The sequence below is a fragment of the Trematosphaeria pertusa genome (genome assembly GCF_010094035.1).
Source record: "Trematosphaeria pertusa strain CBS 122368 unplaced genomic scaffold BU26scaffold_19, whole genome shotgun sequence".
NCBI classification, from domain to species: domain Eukaryota; kingdom Fungi; phylum Ascomycota; class Dothideomycetes; order Pleosporales; family Trematosphaeriaceae; genus Trematosphaeria; species Trematosphaeria pertusa.
The window spans coordinates 680,298-695,914 of NW_022987230.1; the positions used below are offsets into that span (position 1 = coordinate 680,298).

General features: G+C 51.5%; 7 protein-coding genes across 7 annotated transcripts; 2 read left to right on the top strand and 5 right to left on the bottom strand.

Moving 5' to 3' along the window:
- The first annotated feature begins 2,283 nt into the window (after window positions 1–2,283).
- On the top strand, window positions 2,284–4,854 carry BU26DRAFT_467186 (HET-domain-containing protein). The gene is made up of 2 exons (XM_033825257.1): window positions 2,284–2,529; window positions 2,581–4,854. Exon 2 carries the CDS (start codon window positions 2,662–2,664, stop codon window positions 4,801–4,803), a length of 2,142 nt encoding a protein of 713 aa, XP_033677763.1. The 5' UTR covers window positions 2,284–2,529; window positions 2,581–2,661; the 3' UTR covers window positions 4,804–4,854.
- A 761-nt stretch (window positions 4,855–5,615) lies between these two features.
- BU26DRAFT_132450 (HET-domain-containing protein) lies at window positions 5,616–8,129 on the bottom strand. The gene is made up of 4 exons (XM_033819686.1): window positions 7,575–8,129; window positions 7,320–7,419; window positions 6,911–7,270; window positions 5,616–6,736 (listed from the first exon to the last, which is right to left on the bottom strand). The coding sequence occupies exons 1-4, from the start codon at window positions 7,893–7,895 to the stop codon at window positions 5,727–5,729; spliced, it is 1,791 nt and encodes a 596-aa protein (XP_033677764.1). The 5' UTR covers window positions 7,896–8,129; the 3' UTR covers window positions 5,616–5,726.
- On the bottom strand, window positions 8,103–9,693 carry BU26DRAFT_524322 (uncharacterized protein). Its single transcript, XM_033830254.1, has 2 exons — window positions 9,594–9,693; window positions 8,103–9,535 (listed from the first exon to the last, which is right to left on the bottom strand). The coding sequence occupies exon 2, from the start codon at window positions 9,510–9,512 to the stop codon at window positions 8,301–8,303; it is 1,212 nt and encodes a 403-aa protein (XP_033677765.1). The 5' UTR covers window positions 9,513–9,535; window positions 9,594–9,693; the 3' UTR covers window positions 8,103–8,300.
- Window positions 9,694–9,870: 177 nt separating this feature from the next.
- BU26DRAFT_494493 (cytochrome P450) lies at window positions 9,871–12,239 on the bottom strand. Its single transcript, XM_033826183.1, has 4 exons — window positions 11,677–12,239; window positions 11,407–11,627; window positions 10,109–11,302; window positions 9,871–10,059 (listed from the first exon to the last, which is right to left on the bottom strand). Exons 1-4 carry the CDS (start codon window positions 11,867–11,869, stop codon window positions 9,988–9,990), a joined length of 1,680 nt encoding a protein of 559 aa, XP_033677766.1. The 5' UTR covers window positions 11,870–12,239; the 3' UTR covers window positions 9,871–9,987.
- BU26DRAFT_132502 (uncharacterized protein) lies at window positions 12,094–12,843 on the top strand. Its single transcript, XM_033819687.1, has one exon. The coding sequence runs from the start codon at window positions 12,319–12,321 to the stop codon at window positions 12,805–12,807; it is 489 nt and encodes a 162-aa protein (XP_033677767.1). The 5' UTR covers window positions 12,094–12,318; the 3' UTR covers window positions 12,808–12,843.
- Window positions 12,844–13,477: 634 nt separating this feature from the next.
- BU26DRAFT_524326 (uncharacterized protein) lies at window positions 13,478–14,142 on the bottom strand (the record flags this gene model as incomplete). Its single annotated transcript, XM_033830255.1, has 2 exons — window positions 13,796–14,142; window positions 13,478–13,744 (listed from the first exon to the last, which is right to left on the bottom strand). Coding segments are annotated over exons 1-2 (196 nt in total), but the record flags the coding sequence as incomplete, so codon positions are not given.
- A 307-nt stretch (window positions 14,143–14,449) lies between these two features.
- Window positions 14,450–15,536, bottom strand: BU26DRAFT_524327 (uncharacterized protein). Its single transcript, XM_033830256.1, has 2 exons — window positions 15,477–15,536; window positions 14,450–15,421 (listed from the first exon to the last, which is right to left on the bottom strand). The coding sequence occupies exon 2, from the start codon at window positions 15,406–15,408 to the stop codon at window positions 14,686–14,688; it is 723 nt and encodes a 240-aa protein (XP_033677769.1). The 5' UTR covers window positions 15,409–15,421; window positions 15,477–15,536; the 3' UTR covers window positions 14,450–14,685.
- Window positions 15,537–15,617: the final 81 nt, after the last annotated feature.

Sequence of the window (15,617 nt, forward strand, 5' to 3'; positions counted from 1 at the left end):
GTCCTCCGCTTCCGGTAAGATGCGTGTGCGGCTTCATCATCGTTATCCTTGTAATTCTCTTTGAGATATGGCACTGTTGCGACTTTCCGCCCAATCTGAGGCTTGTCCTACGACACAGTCAGCACAGTTTACTCAGCATTACCCATAAAGCGATTAGGTGCCAAGGTCTATACGATTGTTGCACAGCAGAAACTTGAATGCTCTTTACAAGGGTCTAACAGCCTGCCGATGCCCGAGGTTCCGCTTGGGAGCGAGAACAGTTTTGTCACCATACGTTCTTCAGCGTTCGGCGAATTCACTGTTCACCCCAGGAGAAACCGTGGACCTTCTTTGAGACCTCGAAAGATATCAGCAAAGGGTCAACTAATTACCAAGCAGCAGTTGACCATATTATATCTAATACAAGAGTGCTACAATCATTTCGGGTGGGACCTATCTGTGGCAGACTTGGAAGCTCGATGCAGACGAGCTTCATACGTCGTTGCCACCCAATAGATCTCCACCCTCTCCTTTTCCATCTCCACCTACATCCACCCCGTAAACCTCCTTATACCCCATCCTCCTCGCCCTCTCAATGCACTCCACCAATTCGATCTCCTCCTCGTCTCGCTCGAACAATCCATCTTCCAGCCTATCAAGCGCCTCATCTGCCCTATGCAATATCTGTAACCTAGCCTGCCACGCTGCAAAGTCTTCATACAGCTTTGCTTTCCAGTCGTCCCACCGCACGCGCTCTTCGTCAGTCAATGAAGCTTCAGCGGTGAGTCCCGCTTGATGCTGAGGCGGATACCGCAGTTGCGTGTACAGTGCCCAGAAGCGTGCATTTTCAACGGGGTCGGGAAGGTATTGCGGTTGAGGTTAAACAGGTGGTGGTGCATGCTTTGGGCGGCAGTGGGACTTTGTGATGCGCCGGACGATTGGTCGGAGTGGTCGGAGAAAAGTGCTGAGAAGGGTGATTACGGGGTAGGCCATTCCCAATCTTGTAGAGTTGTTGGCTGTGATCGAGTCGGGCGTCCAGTGTATGTAGTTTTGCAAGGAGTTTAGGGCAAGAGGTTGTCGGTTGAAGCTGGATGCGGTTGGTTGGGGAGAAGAGAGAATGTATGTACAGGGGGTAGATGACCTAGTAATAGTGAGTGAGAACCGCCCTTTGACTACGATTCCTGCCTTAGAGGAGAGGAGCCCGACCGGAGGTGAATAAAGCGCAAACCAGTCGGGAATGGTCCCCGAGATCGAAGGCACCTCGATTCGAAGTGAGCATTGTGCAGCCCGAATACCTTCAGTCCTTCTTCCCGGCCAGTTCCACGCAAGCCTCTATTAGGAGCACGACCCGTAGGCCCAGCGTTCGCGGGCCATATTCGCCCAGATGCTGCAAAAGCGGAAGCCACGTCACGCTGTCTCACTGTACCTTCCTCGTACATCTACCCACGAACAATAGAACCGTAAAGCGAAAGCAAATCATCCCATGCGGCTTCGAACCATGGGCTTCGCCAAAAAAAAGGCAGCATCTCTTTCTGTTACTTGTTAGTGTCTTTCCTGAGCTGCGGAAACGGGGAGACGGGCGATTGAGCGAGTCATCCTTAGTGCAGGGGCCATGCTAATCTTCTCTGTATCGTTTCAATGACCAAATGTCCGAAGACGAAAGAGTCGTAGAATAGTGCGTAATATATACGAGAGGTACTTCTGGCGTCGTTAAGGGAGTGGCGGAGTGGGATGAGGCGTGACTGTGGGGTAGTGCTCAGGAAGGCACGTTGGAGGCAGCGGCGGAGCACCAAACCATTGTCTTGTTCCCATGACTCGCTTCAAACTGAATTCTGTTTGCTTGGGATTATACTAACCCTACGCTGCTCGCCGTGTTTTTAACTGACACTATGAAAGTAAAGATTACAGGGGCGCTTATGTTCCTATCGCCCGTCGTGGGTTGTAGCGCCCAAACGGGCATTGGATTCTCCAAACCATGGGCATTCCCTCTTCGTCCTCTATAAACCCAATTCCTCTCTCTACTAGCTTTCACTCATCTCCCGTCCCTCATGTTAAACAGTCTATGGAGCGGCAAGAAGCGTTGCTAAAGGAGTGACGAGTGTAATGCTCCCAGGCTGTGCTCTGGTTCCTTTGTCTTAGGCATCGACCTGAAGCTTGGTACATAATGAGAAGTTTGCAGGAACCTTCGTGTCAGACGGCGGGGTCAAGTTGTGCCGTTTTACGCCAAGATGGGCTAGAACGCGCCATTATGTGCCTCACGGCCGTATGACGCGGCCGGTTACTACCTCTACCGAAGCCCGCGACCTTTTCTACCTAAGGAACCCCGGCTACAAGCAAAGAGGAAATCTTAAGCAATTCATTGGTGTTCTATCCTTCATTCTGACTGTCATATTGAGTTGATTGCCCTTTACTGCCAACGCCTGATATCGACCATACACCTAGCTTTCTCTCCTTTAGCTTTGCAATAATCGATAAACTTCGTTCTATCGTCGAACGCGAGCATATAAACATTCTGTACTGCCCTAGACAAATTTGTCCCGAGCATAGACGGTATGCATGATTGCAGGTCTTTAATGCGTCACCTCATTTAACAATGCCTAGGGTCCAGAGAACCCTGCCAGCCAGTTGGCGCACACTAACGCCTTTTCGCTAACTTCATAACCGCAAATATTGCAACTACAAATGGCGTCTCCTTCGGTATCCAACCTGTGCCTTGACTGTGGCGCTGTCGACTTCTCAACGACGCCTAGCCGCGATGAGTTACAGGTTCTCCGGGAGATCGGACCAAGCTCCGCACTGTCACCCACCGGCACGTGTGAGCTATGCGATATTATGAACTGGATGCTTGACGCACCCCCTAATGGAATTGCTCGGGACAATCTCTCTCTAATTCGAAGTACATCATTTGAGGCAGGAAAGGGGGAAGGATACGACTACCGTCAGCCAGATAGATGGCCTCACGGCTTCATAAAAATTGCCAGGCCGTCAGACATCGTAGAGCACTGGGGCCGACCATATCATGATATCTCGGATATCCCACGATTTGCGACATTTACCGATTCACCCAACCCGGACAGATTCAAGAAGAAACGGTGGGCTTATTGCATGCCTGGCACTGTTAACCCCGGTCGCCTGGATTGTACCGCGATTCACTCGTGGCTGCAGTATTGCAGTCGGAGCCATGACCACTGCAAACCATCAAGCCATCCTGAATTGCCTATTCGAGTAATCGATTGTATGATGGACAAAGTTGTGCAAGCCCCGAAGAATTCTCATTATACCACACTGAGTTACGTGTGGGGGACATCGCCGGATGACTCCGAAGTCTCGGATGGAGGTTCTTTGATCAACCTGCCTGTTACGATCCGCGATGCATTGAGCCTGACGATTGCGCTTGGATATCGATACATCTGGATTGACCGATACTGCATCGACCAGAAAAATCCCGCAGAGAAGCTTGCGCAGATTCAACAAATGGGCGACATCTATCAAGCCAGTTCCCTCACAATCTTTGCTGCATGCGGAACCGGCCCTCGACATGGACTACCAGGAGTGGGCGAAACGCCAAGGCAAATCCAGATCAAGAGAGAGATATACGGTCGAGAGATGGTAGGCCTTCTAGATCATCCTCGAAAATTAATTCGAGGCTCTGTGTGGATGCAAAGAGGCTGGACCTATCAAGAAGCTATGCTCTCGAGGCGTCGATTGTTCCTAACCGATCAGCAGGCGTATTTCGAATGCCGCCACGACTTTGTGCGGGACGAGATATATGGGTTGGGCGAACCCCTGTATTCTGGCGATAGTGGACTAGGCCTAAGGATGGCACCAGGCGCCCCGAATCAGTCGATGTTTAAAGACATGACCTTTGAGTGGTCCACCAGCACACAGATCTTCCGCTACATCTCTGACTACTCCAGGAGGCAGCTTACTTTTGAGAGCGACCGCCTCTTTGCTCTCCTGGGAGTCTTAAACGTCGTTTCGGAGCTCAAATATCCAGTGTTCCATCTTCAGGGGATTCCGATCATCACCTCAACTCCAGCACCGAGAAATTGCTGGGGCCCTCAGGTCCCCCGCCCCGTATGGTCCATCACCACCGCTTTCATGGTTGGCATGACTTGGAATGTAGAGGCTGGTATGCGAAGAAATCAAGAATTCCCTTCCTGGTCTTGGATTTCTTGGGCCGGAGCGGTTAGTTGGGGCGGAAACGGCCACTCAGAGCCTCGAATCGATGGAATCACCGATACTTCTGCCCTTTTCAGTGGCTCTGTCTGGATTGAGGATTCCAGCGGCCGCATCAGAGGGTTAGAAACGTACAGAGATGAGGGCAACACCCTTGGATTGAGCTTGCCTCGAATTATCCACGTTGAATCAGAGACGTACGAGGTAAACCTGATTCACCTCAGCAATTCTTTGGAAGGGTGTTATACGTTTGGAGACAATCATTACAGATACCACGAATCTGGGCAACGCCTCTGCGCAATACCTGCAGGAGATTGGGCAACCTGGGAAGCGGATTCAACCATCAGATCTTACATTTCTTTCAACTCCTTCGACGTTGGGACAACCCTGGCCATGGCCAAATCATACAAAGTACTTGTCGTACTTTGCGGGTCACAGGAACGGCAAATGATGGGAGGATTCGGCGCTACAGAAGGGAAAGTTTTGCGTATGTCTGGAGAAAATTATGAAGTGATTGGGCACATATCTCTTTCTGTACATTCTGTCTACTTCAAGCCTTCTGAAACAAGTGGGATTGACGTGTCGCGGGTTACTCGGGATATGGTACTACCAAAGATGAAAAGGGAACGGGTTTGCATAGTGTAACTTCTAGGACATTGATAGCTACACACGCGGCGTCCTGGTCTCGGGTTCGAGAAAGTTTCAGTTTTGATTTTAGCTTTGCCAAGGGTTCTATGGCAGTGAGACTATATATGTGCTTGAGAGGGCTCTTCTGGCTCCTTGGGGCTTGTTCAGGATCTTCAGAAGCCCGTTTGGGACTTATCTGCTCAGCCACGGCTCACCTGGTGCCTCACTCACTGCACGCGGCAAATTGAAAACGCAGACGAATATATTAACTAGCCAAATGCGAACAATTAGACCCCTCAAACACCTGAGATTCAACCCTCACACATCTGGAGTAAGTCATAATGTTTCGATGCGAATATATACAAAGAGAGTCAATCCAGAGGAACCGTAACTGCAAGAAGCGCGTGATGATAATGCCGTCATAGAAAGCCTTCGGTATATCGTCCCACGGCATCCTCTCGCTATATTCGACTCAAACAGGGAACCCATAATGGGGCCTCTCATTCTTCCATGCGGCCAGCAACTTCCTCACACGATCTCAATATCTTGCGCTGGAAATTCTGAGAAGTCGTGTATACCTGGCCAAGCCTCCCGGGACTTCGCATTGTCTGCAGTCCAGAGACCCACCCGCTGGTATTTTCCGGGATGAGACGCCGATAAACCTAGGACGAGCCCCTGGTAGCTAGTATAGGGGAAAGAAAATCCAGACAGGTTCGTCATCCCCAAGAAAGCCAGCGCGACCACGCAGTCAACGCTGAGCCAGTTGTTTTCAGGCCCTCTACCAACGGTCCAGACCTTTGCTGTATGGGCACGTGTGTCCACTTGTATCGATCGGCTTGGTTCATCCAAAACGATGCGAAGGTCGAAGATGCGCCTTGGCAATGTGAAATTGCCTGACCAAGACAACTTGCCGTCTCCCGAGCAGTGTAGGGTCTGGCGGACTATGTGACATCGCAACCGAAGTATCCCAGAAGAGATGACCCTGTTGGATCCACAGTGGCGAGACGGATATCATGGTTAACAAGAGTAGCGAGCTCAGTGGTGGGGCTAACCCGGGTATACGATATTTGGCAAGGGAGGCTTGCCCATGACCATGAAGGTGCGAGATAATCACTCGGTATCTTTGGGCTTTGGTTACCCCAATTTGGCTCCCAAAGCAATCCGTGAATCAGCTCCGATTTCCAGATTCCACCGAGGTAAGTGTCCTGTGTTTTTGCAACCGTAATGGCTGCGAGTCCAGAGAGAGCGGGGAGTCGGTCCGTCCATTTTGTCAATTGCAGCGCAGTGTATTGATGTACAATAGTTTCCCGCCACCATGCAAACGTCTCACTGTTCTCCTTCGTTGGATGGGTAAAGTCGTATGTGGTGAGAGGTGAAGCTTCCCTGAATTTTGCTTCAGTGGCCCTGGTGAGCATCTGCTCCGGCAGTCGATACTTGGCCAAGGTCAAATCCGACCCACACTCGCACAGCTTCGCACTCCTACACTCCCACACCATCTCATGTTCCTCAAAGTACAAGATTCGCCTCGAGAGGAGCCTTTCCTGGAATACCCAAGCCCGCGTCATGAGACGGCCCGGCTCGGAAAGATCGCGGTGAATGTCTCTACGGATTTTAATCAAGCCATCTGTTGAATGAAGGACCGGACTGTTGAGGTGATGCCTTTGGCCTAAGAATCCACGCATATCATCGGCCGCTGCGGCCGCTGCAATAGTGATAGTGGCGTTGGCGTATATGTGAGACATCTTGGACGACTCTTTTGCCCAGTCGTTTAGGTCGTCTTGAACGATACAGAGGGAATCTATCCAAAGGAATCGTAGCTGCAAGAAGCGGGCTACAATGATGGCATCCTTGAAAGTTTTTGGTATCTCGTCCCACGGCATCCCCGCCATGCGACCGCGAAGCGTATGTCTTTCCGTTTTGTAGCTCTGATGGGTACCCCAGCAATGACTGACTGAGATTTATATGTCAGCATGGTTCCGATCACCAACTCTGTGAGACGTCTCGAAAATCAACATCGTATCCAAGACAATGGATCTGGCCGTAATTCACCCTATCGTATGCGCTAGAAAGGTTAATGTCCCAACACTGCTGCGGCTAGGAGCACGTAAAGGATATCTCAACTTACGGGTAGCGTATGCTTTGCTAGGCGCGGAGACAGCTGTGAAGTCACATAACCGTGGAAGCTCATCAACGGAGCCAACATCAATAACGCGCCTTGGGAGAGAATTGGGAGAGTAATTTGTAAAGCCACCCGGGAGGTCACTCCCAATGTGTAGAGGAGAGCAGAGCTTGTGTTGTTCTTTGCACCTCTGTAGCCATACGCGAGCACGAGATAGGCACTCATGGCGGATGCCATCTTCTGCTACTTCCGGGCGGGCGCCAATCCAGGACAGGGGCTGTGGATGGATAGTGTCCCTCCCATAGACCATGTGCTTTTCTGGGCGGGATACAGACAATTGGCTTGGAGTACCATCTGCATCGTTGTCTGCCTCTAATCGTAAGCTCGGCGGTGCATATGTGATGATCGATCTTACGGCCTAGCGATCGATAGAACTCAAAATTCCGATAACCCAAGGGGTCATGAACGCGTGCCCGCAAGACCGAGCATGGCTCCTGGTCCATGCGAAGCACTAGCTGTGAATATGGGTGTACGCTTAGCATATGTCCTGACAAGCATAAAAGTGGTACCAGTCAATACCCAGTATGTCTGTACATACAAAAGGTCTTCAGCAAGGCCCTGCAAGAGCCAAAGCTGAGACATGCTGAGGAGTGTGCCGCGACCTACGTACCTCAATTACATTCCCTACACCAACTGATGCGTGACCTTCGAGGATTAGAGTACAAAATGTGCAGCCTTCCTCCCGGCACTCCAACATCCGAAGGCGGTCGCAAGAGTATCCTGAGCCAATGTCCAAGAACGTTGCACAGGAATTCGCCGTGCGCTGTTGCATTGCGACCGTTTGCTCCGTATTTTGCCAGGTTGCTGTCTGAAAAGCTTCGGGGCCAGAGACAGGCTCAGAAGAGTCAAGCTGAAGGTCGTATGGGGATCCATTTGCCGTCTTACCCCTGCGGAACAGACTGCGGAGAGAGAATTTATGTTCTTTCCCCATCTCTTTCAGTGATCGGAGTTTGGCAGCACGCGTGTCATTCGAAAAGACGAGTGATTCCAAGGTTGATGCTACGCGGGTGCCGGGAATCCTGGAATCAAAGGAACGAACCTCATCGTACAGATTCAAGGTCGCATGGTGTCGGAGGTCCCACCGTTATCTGACTAGGGGAAGTGCTGAAACGATGTGTATGACAATACGTTCATCCAACCCAGGTTCGACGTTGGTTGTACAAGTACAGCCCAAACGATAACGTGAGCAAACTCGCCTGTGGCTGACTAAGCGATTGGGCTATCGTAAAGGTAAGGCCGCTCTATGCAGCTAAATTTCCACTGCGATCTCGACCATGTACAGCTATGTATGCACGCACAACGAAGGGAACCTGCATTGCTATCGGGCGCTACCACCTCATACCAAATCCATCCCGTTCCGAACATAGCTCCCCCATCTTCCTCTATGCCCTTGGAACTTATCCTCATCGGTGATATCCCTGTCCTGGCCAGCTTGACCATACACATACTGGTCTCCTGCATCATCCCCATCGGTCCTCTCCCCGTCCCCAAACAACCTCTTGAAGGCCACATCATAGCTCGTCCACATGCTCAAAAACAACATCGCACTAAGCGTAGCCAGCCATTTCGGCGCCCTCCCATTCTTATCCTGCAACTTCGAATTCAGCCCGAAGATCATGGTTATGAAAGGCAGCCATATGCCCGTGAACAGCATTTTGCCAACTGCTTGCCGTTTGGTCGTAATTGTATATGTGCGGATGTCGTTGAGGTAGGCTTGATATTCGGCAGGGAGGGAGAGCTCGGCTGCGCCGTCCGTGATGAGCTTGAGGTAGCGGGGGGAAGGTTGGGCGTAGCCTGGGTCGGGGCGTGAGAAACGGTCTGTGATGTGAACGAGATTTCTAGTTTTCGCGTCTGTGGCTGGCGCGAAGAGGGTATGTGCTTTGAAGTGTCCTGTTGAGGGTATGTCCGGAACGGTGTCTGAGTCGGGCAGCGGATAGCAATCCACTAGAATGTCGTGATACGCCGAACCAGCACCTTCCGTTGCAATGATGTGCGCAAAGTCACTCGGCGTAACCTCATATACACATCCCACTAATCCCTTGTGCCACCGATCCTTATGGTAATCAGTGCCTCTTGCGTGTCCATCGCTGATGGTCCCCGACTCTGGATCTCGCACGGCCGTGTTCGCAAAGCAAGGCTCCGTGTACGGTATCCCAGGAAGATCGAATGTCAACCGGAGCGAGGGGACCAGGACGTTGATCTGGGAAATAGGCTTGATGCCTCGTACGCCTCTGAAGGTCTCCTCGCAGAGATTCGATCCATATGCCAGATACAGCACTGTCTTCCCCTTCTCCTCTGCGGCGGAAATCTCAGACGGTGTGAGCCTTCCGGCGTCGAAAGGCAATTCGGTGATGGAGGCATTGCGACGATCCCGCAAGGTTTCGGGGAGTCGAGGAAAGACGCGCTTGGAAGCATCCTGAGAGCATTGGGCGAGATGCAGACAGCTGCCGACTTTTCGGAGCCAGCAATTCAAATCCTGTGACCGTTCCGTTGACACCTGGCGTGTGCCATAGGGCTGCTTTGCGGGGTTCGGGTGGCTAGATGTCATCGTGGACCCGAATTGCGTGCTGTCTGTGCACAAGCTGTCATTGGACGGTACCTGCAACAGCTGTCGCGCGGCTGAACCTACCTTTTGAGGTCAATTCTATGTAGGAGCAAAGTCAAGATGTTTATGCAAAGAAATAAAGGTCGAGAGAAGTATATAGGACTGTTGTCCGTATGTTTCGTCCGATACCCATGCTTCGACAACAGATGAGGTTGGATTTCTCATCATCGGCCCCTCGAGCGCCCGGTTGCCGATCGCTCCGCGCACGTGATCGCGGATGTCCAGTCAAGTAGCATCAATCATTCTTCGGTCACAGATGGAACATGTAGAGGATAGAGTAGCCGAGGTCCTTCCTTGAGAAGTGGGTGTCGTTAAGTAAACGCTATCCATTACCAGGTTCCCTATCCTAAACTAGAAGAAGACACGGCCAAGGAACCTTCAACGAGACGTACGCTCTGCTTGCTCTTCGAATCGCCACTCATTTCCCGGCTTTGTGCCATTTTATCCGCATACGGGTCTTGTCAAAAGGTTTCGATGTGACAACCATGGACTACAGGAGCGTTAGTATCCACTCCATAGTCACAATTGGGTAAACTTACATTAAACAGCTCAGACTTCGTCTTATACCTTCCCTTCTCATCCACAGTCGGGTTTCCCTTCTCGTCCAACTCTACCTCGCCAGCTCCGACCTTGATAAAGTCATACCTCCTCATGACACAAGCTAAGATCACCCTTGCCTCCAGGTTCGCCAACTCCTGGCCGATGCAATGCCGGGGTCCTCGCTCAAACGGCCTCCAAGCGCTGATCGGTATTTTGCTCGCTCCAATCTCGGCGCTATCTTCGTCTTTACTTGTAGAGCTAGTGTCGGTGTCACCAATCCAGCGTTCAGGCGCGAAGTCGTCAGCAGTCTCGCCGTATACCTTGGGATCGCGTTGGATGAGGTACTGGCAGGAGTAGAGAACGGTTCCATCAAGACATACTTCCTCGCCATTGTCCAACCGCACTTTGAATCCCGTTCCAGGAGGAGCGAGACGTGCAGTTCCAGCAGGTGGCCAGAGTCGGAGGGCTTCTTTGATGCAGGCGGACGTGTAAGTGAGGGCCTTGATGGTTTCGTCGGGTTTTGCTAGTAGGACGTCTCGTGGATCCTTGTCCCCGAACATAGCGTTATGCTCAGCGCGAATGGTTTCGAGACACTTTGGGTGGATCGAAAGTGCGTAGAACAGCCGTTGAAGCAATATAGATGTCGTATCGTGTCCAGCGAACAGGAACGTCTTTACTTGGTCCGCCGTGGTCTGTGAGATGTCGTTCGTCAGGACATCTGTATCTTTCAAAGCGAGAGCAAGTACAGATCGGTCCTTGGTTTGCTTAGTCTCTGTGCTCTGGGCTGCCTTGATCTCGTTGAACTTTTCTTTGATGCACCTCTTGATAGCGGCATCAACCTTTACGCTATAGTATATCCTTCTCAATCGTACGGGAACATTGAGCCACAGCCAAATGCGGCCAGTGTCCGTGTATGTTTCAATGAGCGAGCGGAAAGAGTGCACAATGTCGTTACCCCCAGACACGTCGTCCTGGGCTCTGAAATCGACATTGGTTACAATATCCCCGATGATGTCAAAGGTAAGATTAGTACAGAGAGGATCCATATCAAACTCGATGCCTGAATCGGTGAGAGCATCGAGTTTGTTCATGAAGATGGAAGCCTTCTGCAGAATCTTTGGCAGAAGAGTGAGAAGGTGCTGCGGTGCGAACCCGGGATTGAAACGCTTTCGTAGAGATTTCCAAGACTCTCCCTGTAATCCGTAAGCATGGTGACGAAGCCTTTTCAGACACGTTGTGGGAGTCAACCACAAAGCTTAATCTTCAAGGTTGTGGAAGGGGACAGAAAGATGATTACCTCTTCACTCAGCAACGACCGTTTGCCTACTAGCCGCCCATATGACCATTGAATAGTTGGGGATTTCGTGACACCAGTAGGATGCAGCTTCGTCACCTTAGAGATCTGCTCGGCAATGTCGTGCGATGCGACAAAAACCGTGACATAATTGACGGGCCGCAAATCCAATAAGAACAGCTGAGGACATCCAGCTTTCTTCCACAGAAGATCGAACACATAATCTGACATACCCATCAGTCGAGCTCTCAGGGACAAAAGGGAGGAGCGCACCAGGATGACGCCTTGAATCTCCAAACTGTTTGAATCCTTCCGCAATGTACTTGAGATGTCCGAGTGCTAGAGAATTTGGGAAGGACTCGGGAATATGGCTGTATTTCTTAAAGCGCCAGTCTTTTAGTCGTGCGTAGAGATACCACGATAGAACTGGCAGTAATGCCAGAACTGCGTACACGGTGTTTGCCATCTCTTCCAGGAGCCCGTCTACTCACGGCGCCTGGTAGTCCGATGAGGTATGGTTCAGTGGCACAGGCGGCACAGGATTCGGGCTGTTAACGGTACAAGCGGCGCGGGGTATCATCCAACTCTAAAGGGGGCAAGTCGAAAGGTCAGATGGCGCATGCCATGAAAGAATGGTCTTGAAGTAGAGTGCCAGCCTCTCATGACGTTGAAAATGGAACGGAGGAACTGCTAACCGACGGCCAGATCCTAGCGCATCGGGAAGGTGGTGGCGTCTGTGTGTCGGCCTCGCGTAGATGCACGTCCAGGCATGCTCTTGATGAAACGACCAAAAGAAAGCGATGCCGCAGCATCGAAGCGAAGTGTCGGGTCTGGTGTGTTACCACTGGGAGTGATGTGGTTGGTGGGTTTGGGTGGGGTAGCGTAGGCGACCTTGGACAGCTGGGCCTGTCCGGGATGAACGTCAACCCGCGACACCTCTCGGGACTCACGACTATCCAAAGCGACGACAACAAAGGATATCACAGTGATCGTCCTTTCATCACAGAGCTCCTGTCAGCCACCGGCCCGGAAGCCTGGGCGAAATTGTGGAAAGTCCTGCGTCCTTCGAACGGAACCCCTCCGTCTCGTACCTCAGAAATGCCCGCAACAGAAAGCGAGAAGATTGGGATCCTGAGCAATGCCGAAAGATTGAGAGCCAAAAAAAGATGCCATAGAAGAGCAAGTAGGAGAAACGGCGAGAGCATGATAGCAGATTCTACAGGAGATTCGCAGCGAGGACGACCGCGTGATATCAGCCCGGCCGTAGAAGATGAAGGGCGATGCCTCTCGAAACTGTCTCGGAGTACCTGCCAATCTGGGGCAGCCGTTCAAAAAGGAAGCAAAAGACAGCTAAGAGTTGGAGCGTCCCTCAAGCCATCCTGGACGTTCCTGGCGAACCTGTAGCACTCTAGGAGCCTGAGCACCTAAGACGTGGAGACATGTCTGCCCCGGTCATACCAATGTTTGAAAATAAGATTAGACAGCGTTATCGTGACCTTTCCAGGCTACTGACTGCCCGCTCCGGTCGCTCTTAACCCCGCTCCTCTCCGCTCCTCTCCGCTCCTTCCTCCCAACCCTCAGCAGTAAAACAACGTCAAAAGAACAGAAAAAAAGAAGAACAAAATCAAAAATCAAAAAGCAAAAAGAGTTCGCAGAGCCGCTCATTGTCGGTTGCTACATCTCTCAGAGTCAAACCCCAAATTCAAATGACTCTTGCTAGATTCGAATCCTCGCGCTGGCTCGCTACAATCATTTGGAGAAGTCTTAACGCTAACCACCCACGCTATCGAATTAGTTGAAGATCCTGCACACTTTTAAAATATATATACGACAAATTAATCGCCCTCAGATCATTTCGCAGCTCGACACGGTGGTTGCGAAACTTCAAGTCGGCACAAGGCACCGAGCGCGGGGATTCGACGCCAGCACGCGTGACCGACTTTCGGCGCAGCAACACTTCTCCTGCGACCCAAATCGCGCGTACATCGCGCTGAAGGCCTTCAGCAGTGGTATTATAGGGTCGAAGTTAAGATATGCCGGTATGTGTACCGCATCCTACTCACTATCTACCTAACGCGTCGTCTCGTCTGCGTGTTTCTTCTCCACTACCCTACATCGTCTACTCTGCCTACTCGACGCCGGAATGAAATAACTCTGCACATACGCTATATCGCGCTCATACTCCGTATCGTACAACTACAACCTATTCCCCAACCGCCTGAACAGATACCCCAGCGTAATCCAGATCTGTATCATTCACGCTGAGTTCGTATTGATTGATGCGAACAATAGGCTCTTTATCCTCAGCTATGCTAGTACAATGGGGAAGTTATCACTGACCGTATGTTCGGTGCATTCTATCGATCTCGTACACATACTGACCGCCTTTAAGGACATCAAAATAGAACTCATACCAGAAAGTGACAGCAGCAACTTTTGGACCTGAGAATTTGGCGACAGGCGAAAGATAGAGTCCCAAAATGCACCATGTAAGGTGTACAGGAGTACGGCTATGATGCCGTAGAGTAACAGAATGGCGCCGAACTCCATTTCGGACATATTGGGAAGAAAGCAGGAAACAGTGGGTGAGGCTAAAGTTTAATGTTCAATGCGGCGTAGGAAGTAAGCCGGCCTCCCTCGTTACCGAATAATATCGATAGTACTGGTCTAGGGCGGGAGAAGATAAGTGACAATGGAAAGAGTCGTCTACGAGACGCCTGACGCGCTAGTCTAAACCCCATAAGAAACAACTGGTTCATTCCCGTGTACGTCCGTAACCTTGATATTGCAATGATGCAGGTGAGATATCGCCCTATCCAAAGTGGCCGGGTTTGCACCATCATGTAGCGAAATTGACTAACCAAAACTGCAGGAAGGCTGTCACTCAGACACGCACCAAGTCTATGTGGCCGCATAGCTGTATTCTTACCAAGGCCTAGAATGAACCGGCAGGTTTCATCTCCATCACTGAGAACGTAACAGCCCCTCACATAAACGTGCCAGTACTTCTCCCGCAAGCCAGTCCCTGCGGCTAGAACAGCCGTCTTGGGCACACCCAGATACCGCAGCTTCTTGGAAGCTTGTAGGTGGAATATACACCTAAGGCATTGGTGTCTAGAAATCGCCAGGAAGCTGTAGTGATCCGAGAATGTTGTAGACTGGTTCGAGGATTTGGACGAAAGTATCGAAGCCTCGCTAGAATGTTACACTTCCATAGTCGAACAATGTGTACTATACACTTCAACCTCGCCTAACCTAGAGCTTCTACATCCAATCCAACATCTACCTCTTCTTCTCCTTGTTCTCTGCTGCCCTCCTCTTCGCCCTAACCTCCGCTTTCCTCCTCTCGCCACCATCCACCTTGTGTCCTCTCCTCTCTTCCCAAATCCCCTCCTGCATCCTTATCCTCGCCCTCAACCCATTGCTTCCCTTGACCGGCTCCACATAACTGCCCTTGATAGTCTGGGCGCCCTTAACCACAACTCCCTGCACGCCCTTTAGCATCTCAAGAGCCTCAGCGGGTGCCTCAGCACCTGCAGGCACATTGACCACCACTTTCCTCGTTCCCGGATCGTGCGTCGCGGTCGAAATGGCAGAGCGTGCGCTCATGCCCGGCACAGGATGAGGTCCAACAGGCGCTTCTACGAGCCGTAGTTCGGCGACTCCATCTGTGACATGCTGGCAGTCGCCTCCAATGCCGTATTCTCCGTTCCGGAACTTCTCGCGCCAGTGCAGCAGATATCTTCTCGACCGAGCGGGCTCAATGCCAAGCTCCTTCAGTTGGTTGGAATTGAGCGTGAACAGCGCGTCCCATGAGGGTATCTTAGCGGCGTGCGCAGCGAGGCCTCGGCCAATGGCGGTGAGGAAGGAGGCGTGGTCGGGAATAAAAGGCGTGGGTTTGGGAATCGGACGGATAGGAATCGAGGCATGGAGGTTTCGGATGCACACATGAGGTGCTGATACTGTTGCGGTGGTTGCGCGGAGAAGGGGCCTTCGGAGGATCATGTTGACGACCTGCCAGCTAGAATGTGAGCAATGAGTCCTTTATTTCTGTTAGCAGAAGGCGACATACTATGAGAATGAGGGTAATGTCGGACGCGCCGACTCGTCAATGGCAATGCGTGAATCCAGCGTCTGTGTCTGATGGCTGCTCTGAACGTCAACTTTTCCGAAGTGCCAAGCTGCCCGTGCACTCATCACAGCCCTGCCCCTCC

What these genes read in the sequence shown, in the direction of transcription:
- BU26DRAFT_467186 (XM_033825257.1), top strand. Translation starts at nt 2,662, where the DNA reads ATGGCGTCTCCTTCGGTATCCAACCTGTGCCTTGACTGTGGCGCTGTC.
- BU26DRAFT_132450 (XM_033819686.1), bottom strand. Translation starts at nt 7,895, where the DNA reads ATGGGGAAAGAACATAAATTCTCTCTCCGCAGTCTGTTCCGCAGGGGT. An exon ending in GTGTAGGGAATGTAATTGAG is followed by an intron (nt 7,420 to 7,574) that starts GTACGTAGGTCG and finishes CCATATTCACAG; the next exon opens with CTAGTGCTTCGCATGGACCA. An exon ending in GTTCTATCGATCGCTAGGCC is followed by an intron (nt 7,271 to 7,319) that starts GTAAGATCGATC and finishes GATTAGAGGCAG; the next exon opens with ACAACGATGCAGATGGTACT.
- BU26DRAFT_524322 (XM_033830254.1), bottom strand. Translation starts at nt 9,512, where the DNA reads ATGACATCTAGCCACCCGAACCCCGCAAAGCAGCCCTATGGCACACGC.
- BU26DRAFT_524327 (XM_033830256.1), bottom strand. Translation starts at nt 15,408, where the DNA reads ATGATCCTCCGAAGGCCCCTTCTCCGCGCAACCACCGCAACAGTATCA.
- BU26DRAFT_494493 (XM_033826183.1), bottom strand. Translation starts at nt 11,869, where the DNA reads ATGGCAAACACCGTGTACGCAGTTCTGGCATTACTGCCAGTTCTATCG. An exon ending in AGATTCAAGGCGTCATCCTG is followed by an intron (nt 11,628 to 11,676) that starts GTGCGCTCCTCC and finishes TGGGTATGTCAG; the next exon opens with ATTATGTGTTCGATCTTCTG. An exon ending in CGAAGTCTGAGCTGTTTAAT is followed by an intron (nt 10,060 to 10,108) that starts GTAAGTTTACCC and finishes ACGCTCCTGTAG; the next exon opens with TCCATGGTTGTCACATCGAA.
- BU26DRAFT_132502 (XM_033819687.1), top strand. Translation starts at nt 12,319, where the DNA reads ATGAACGTCAACCCGCGACACCTCTCGGGACTCACGACTATCCAAAGC.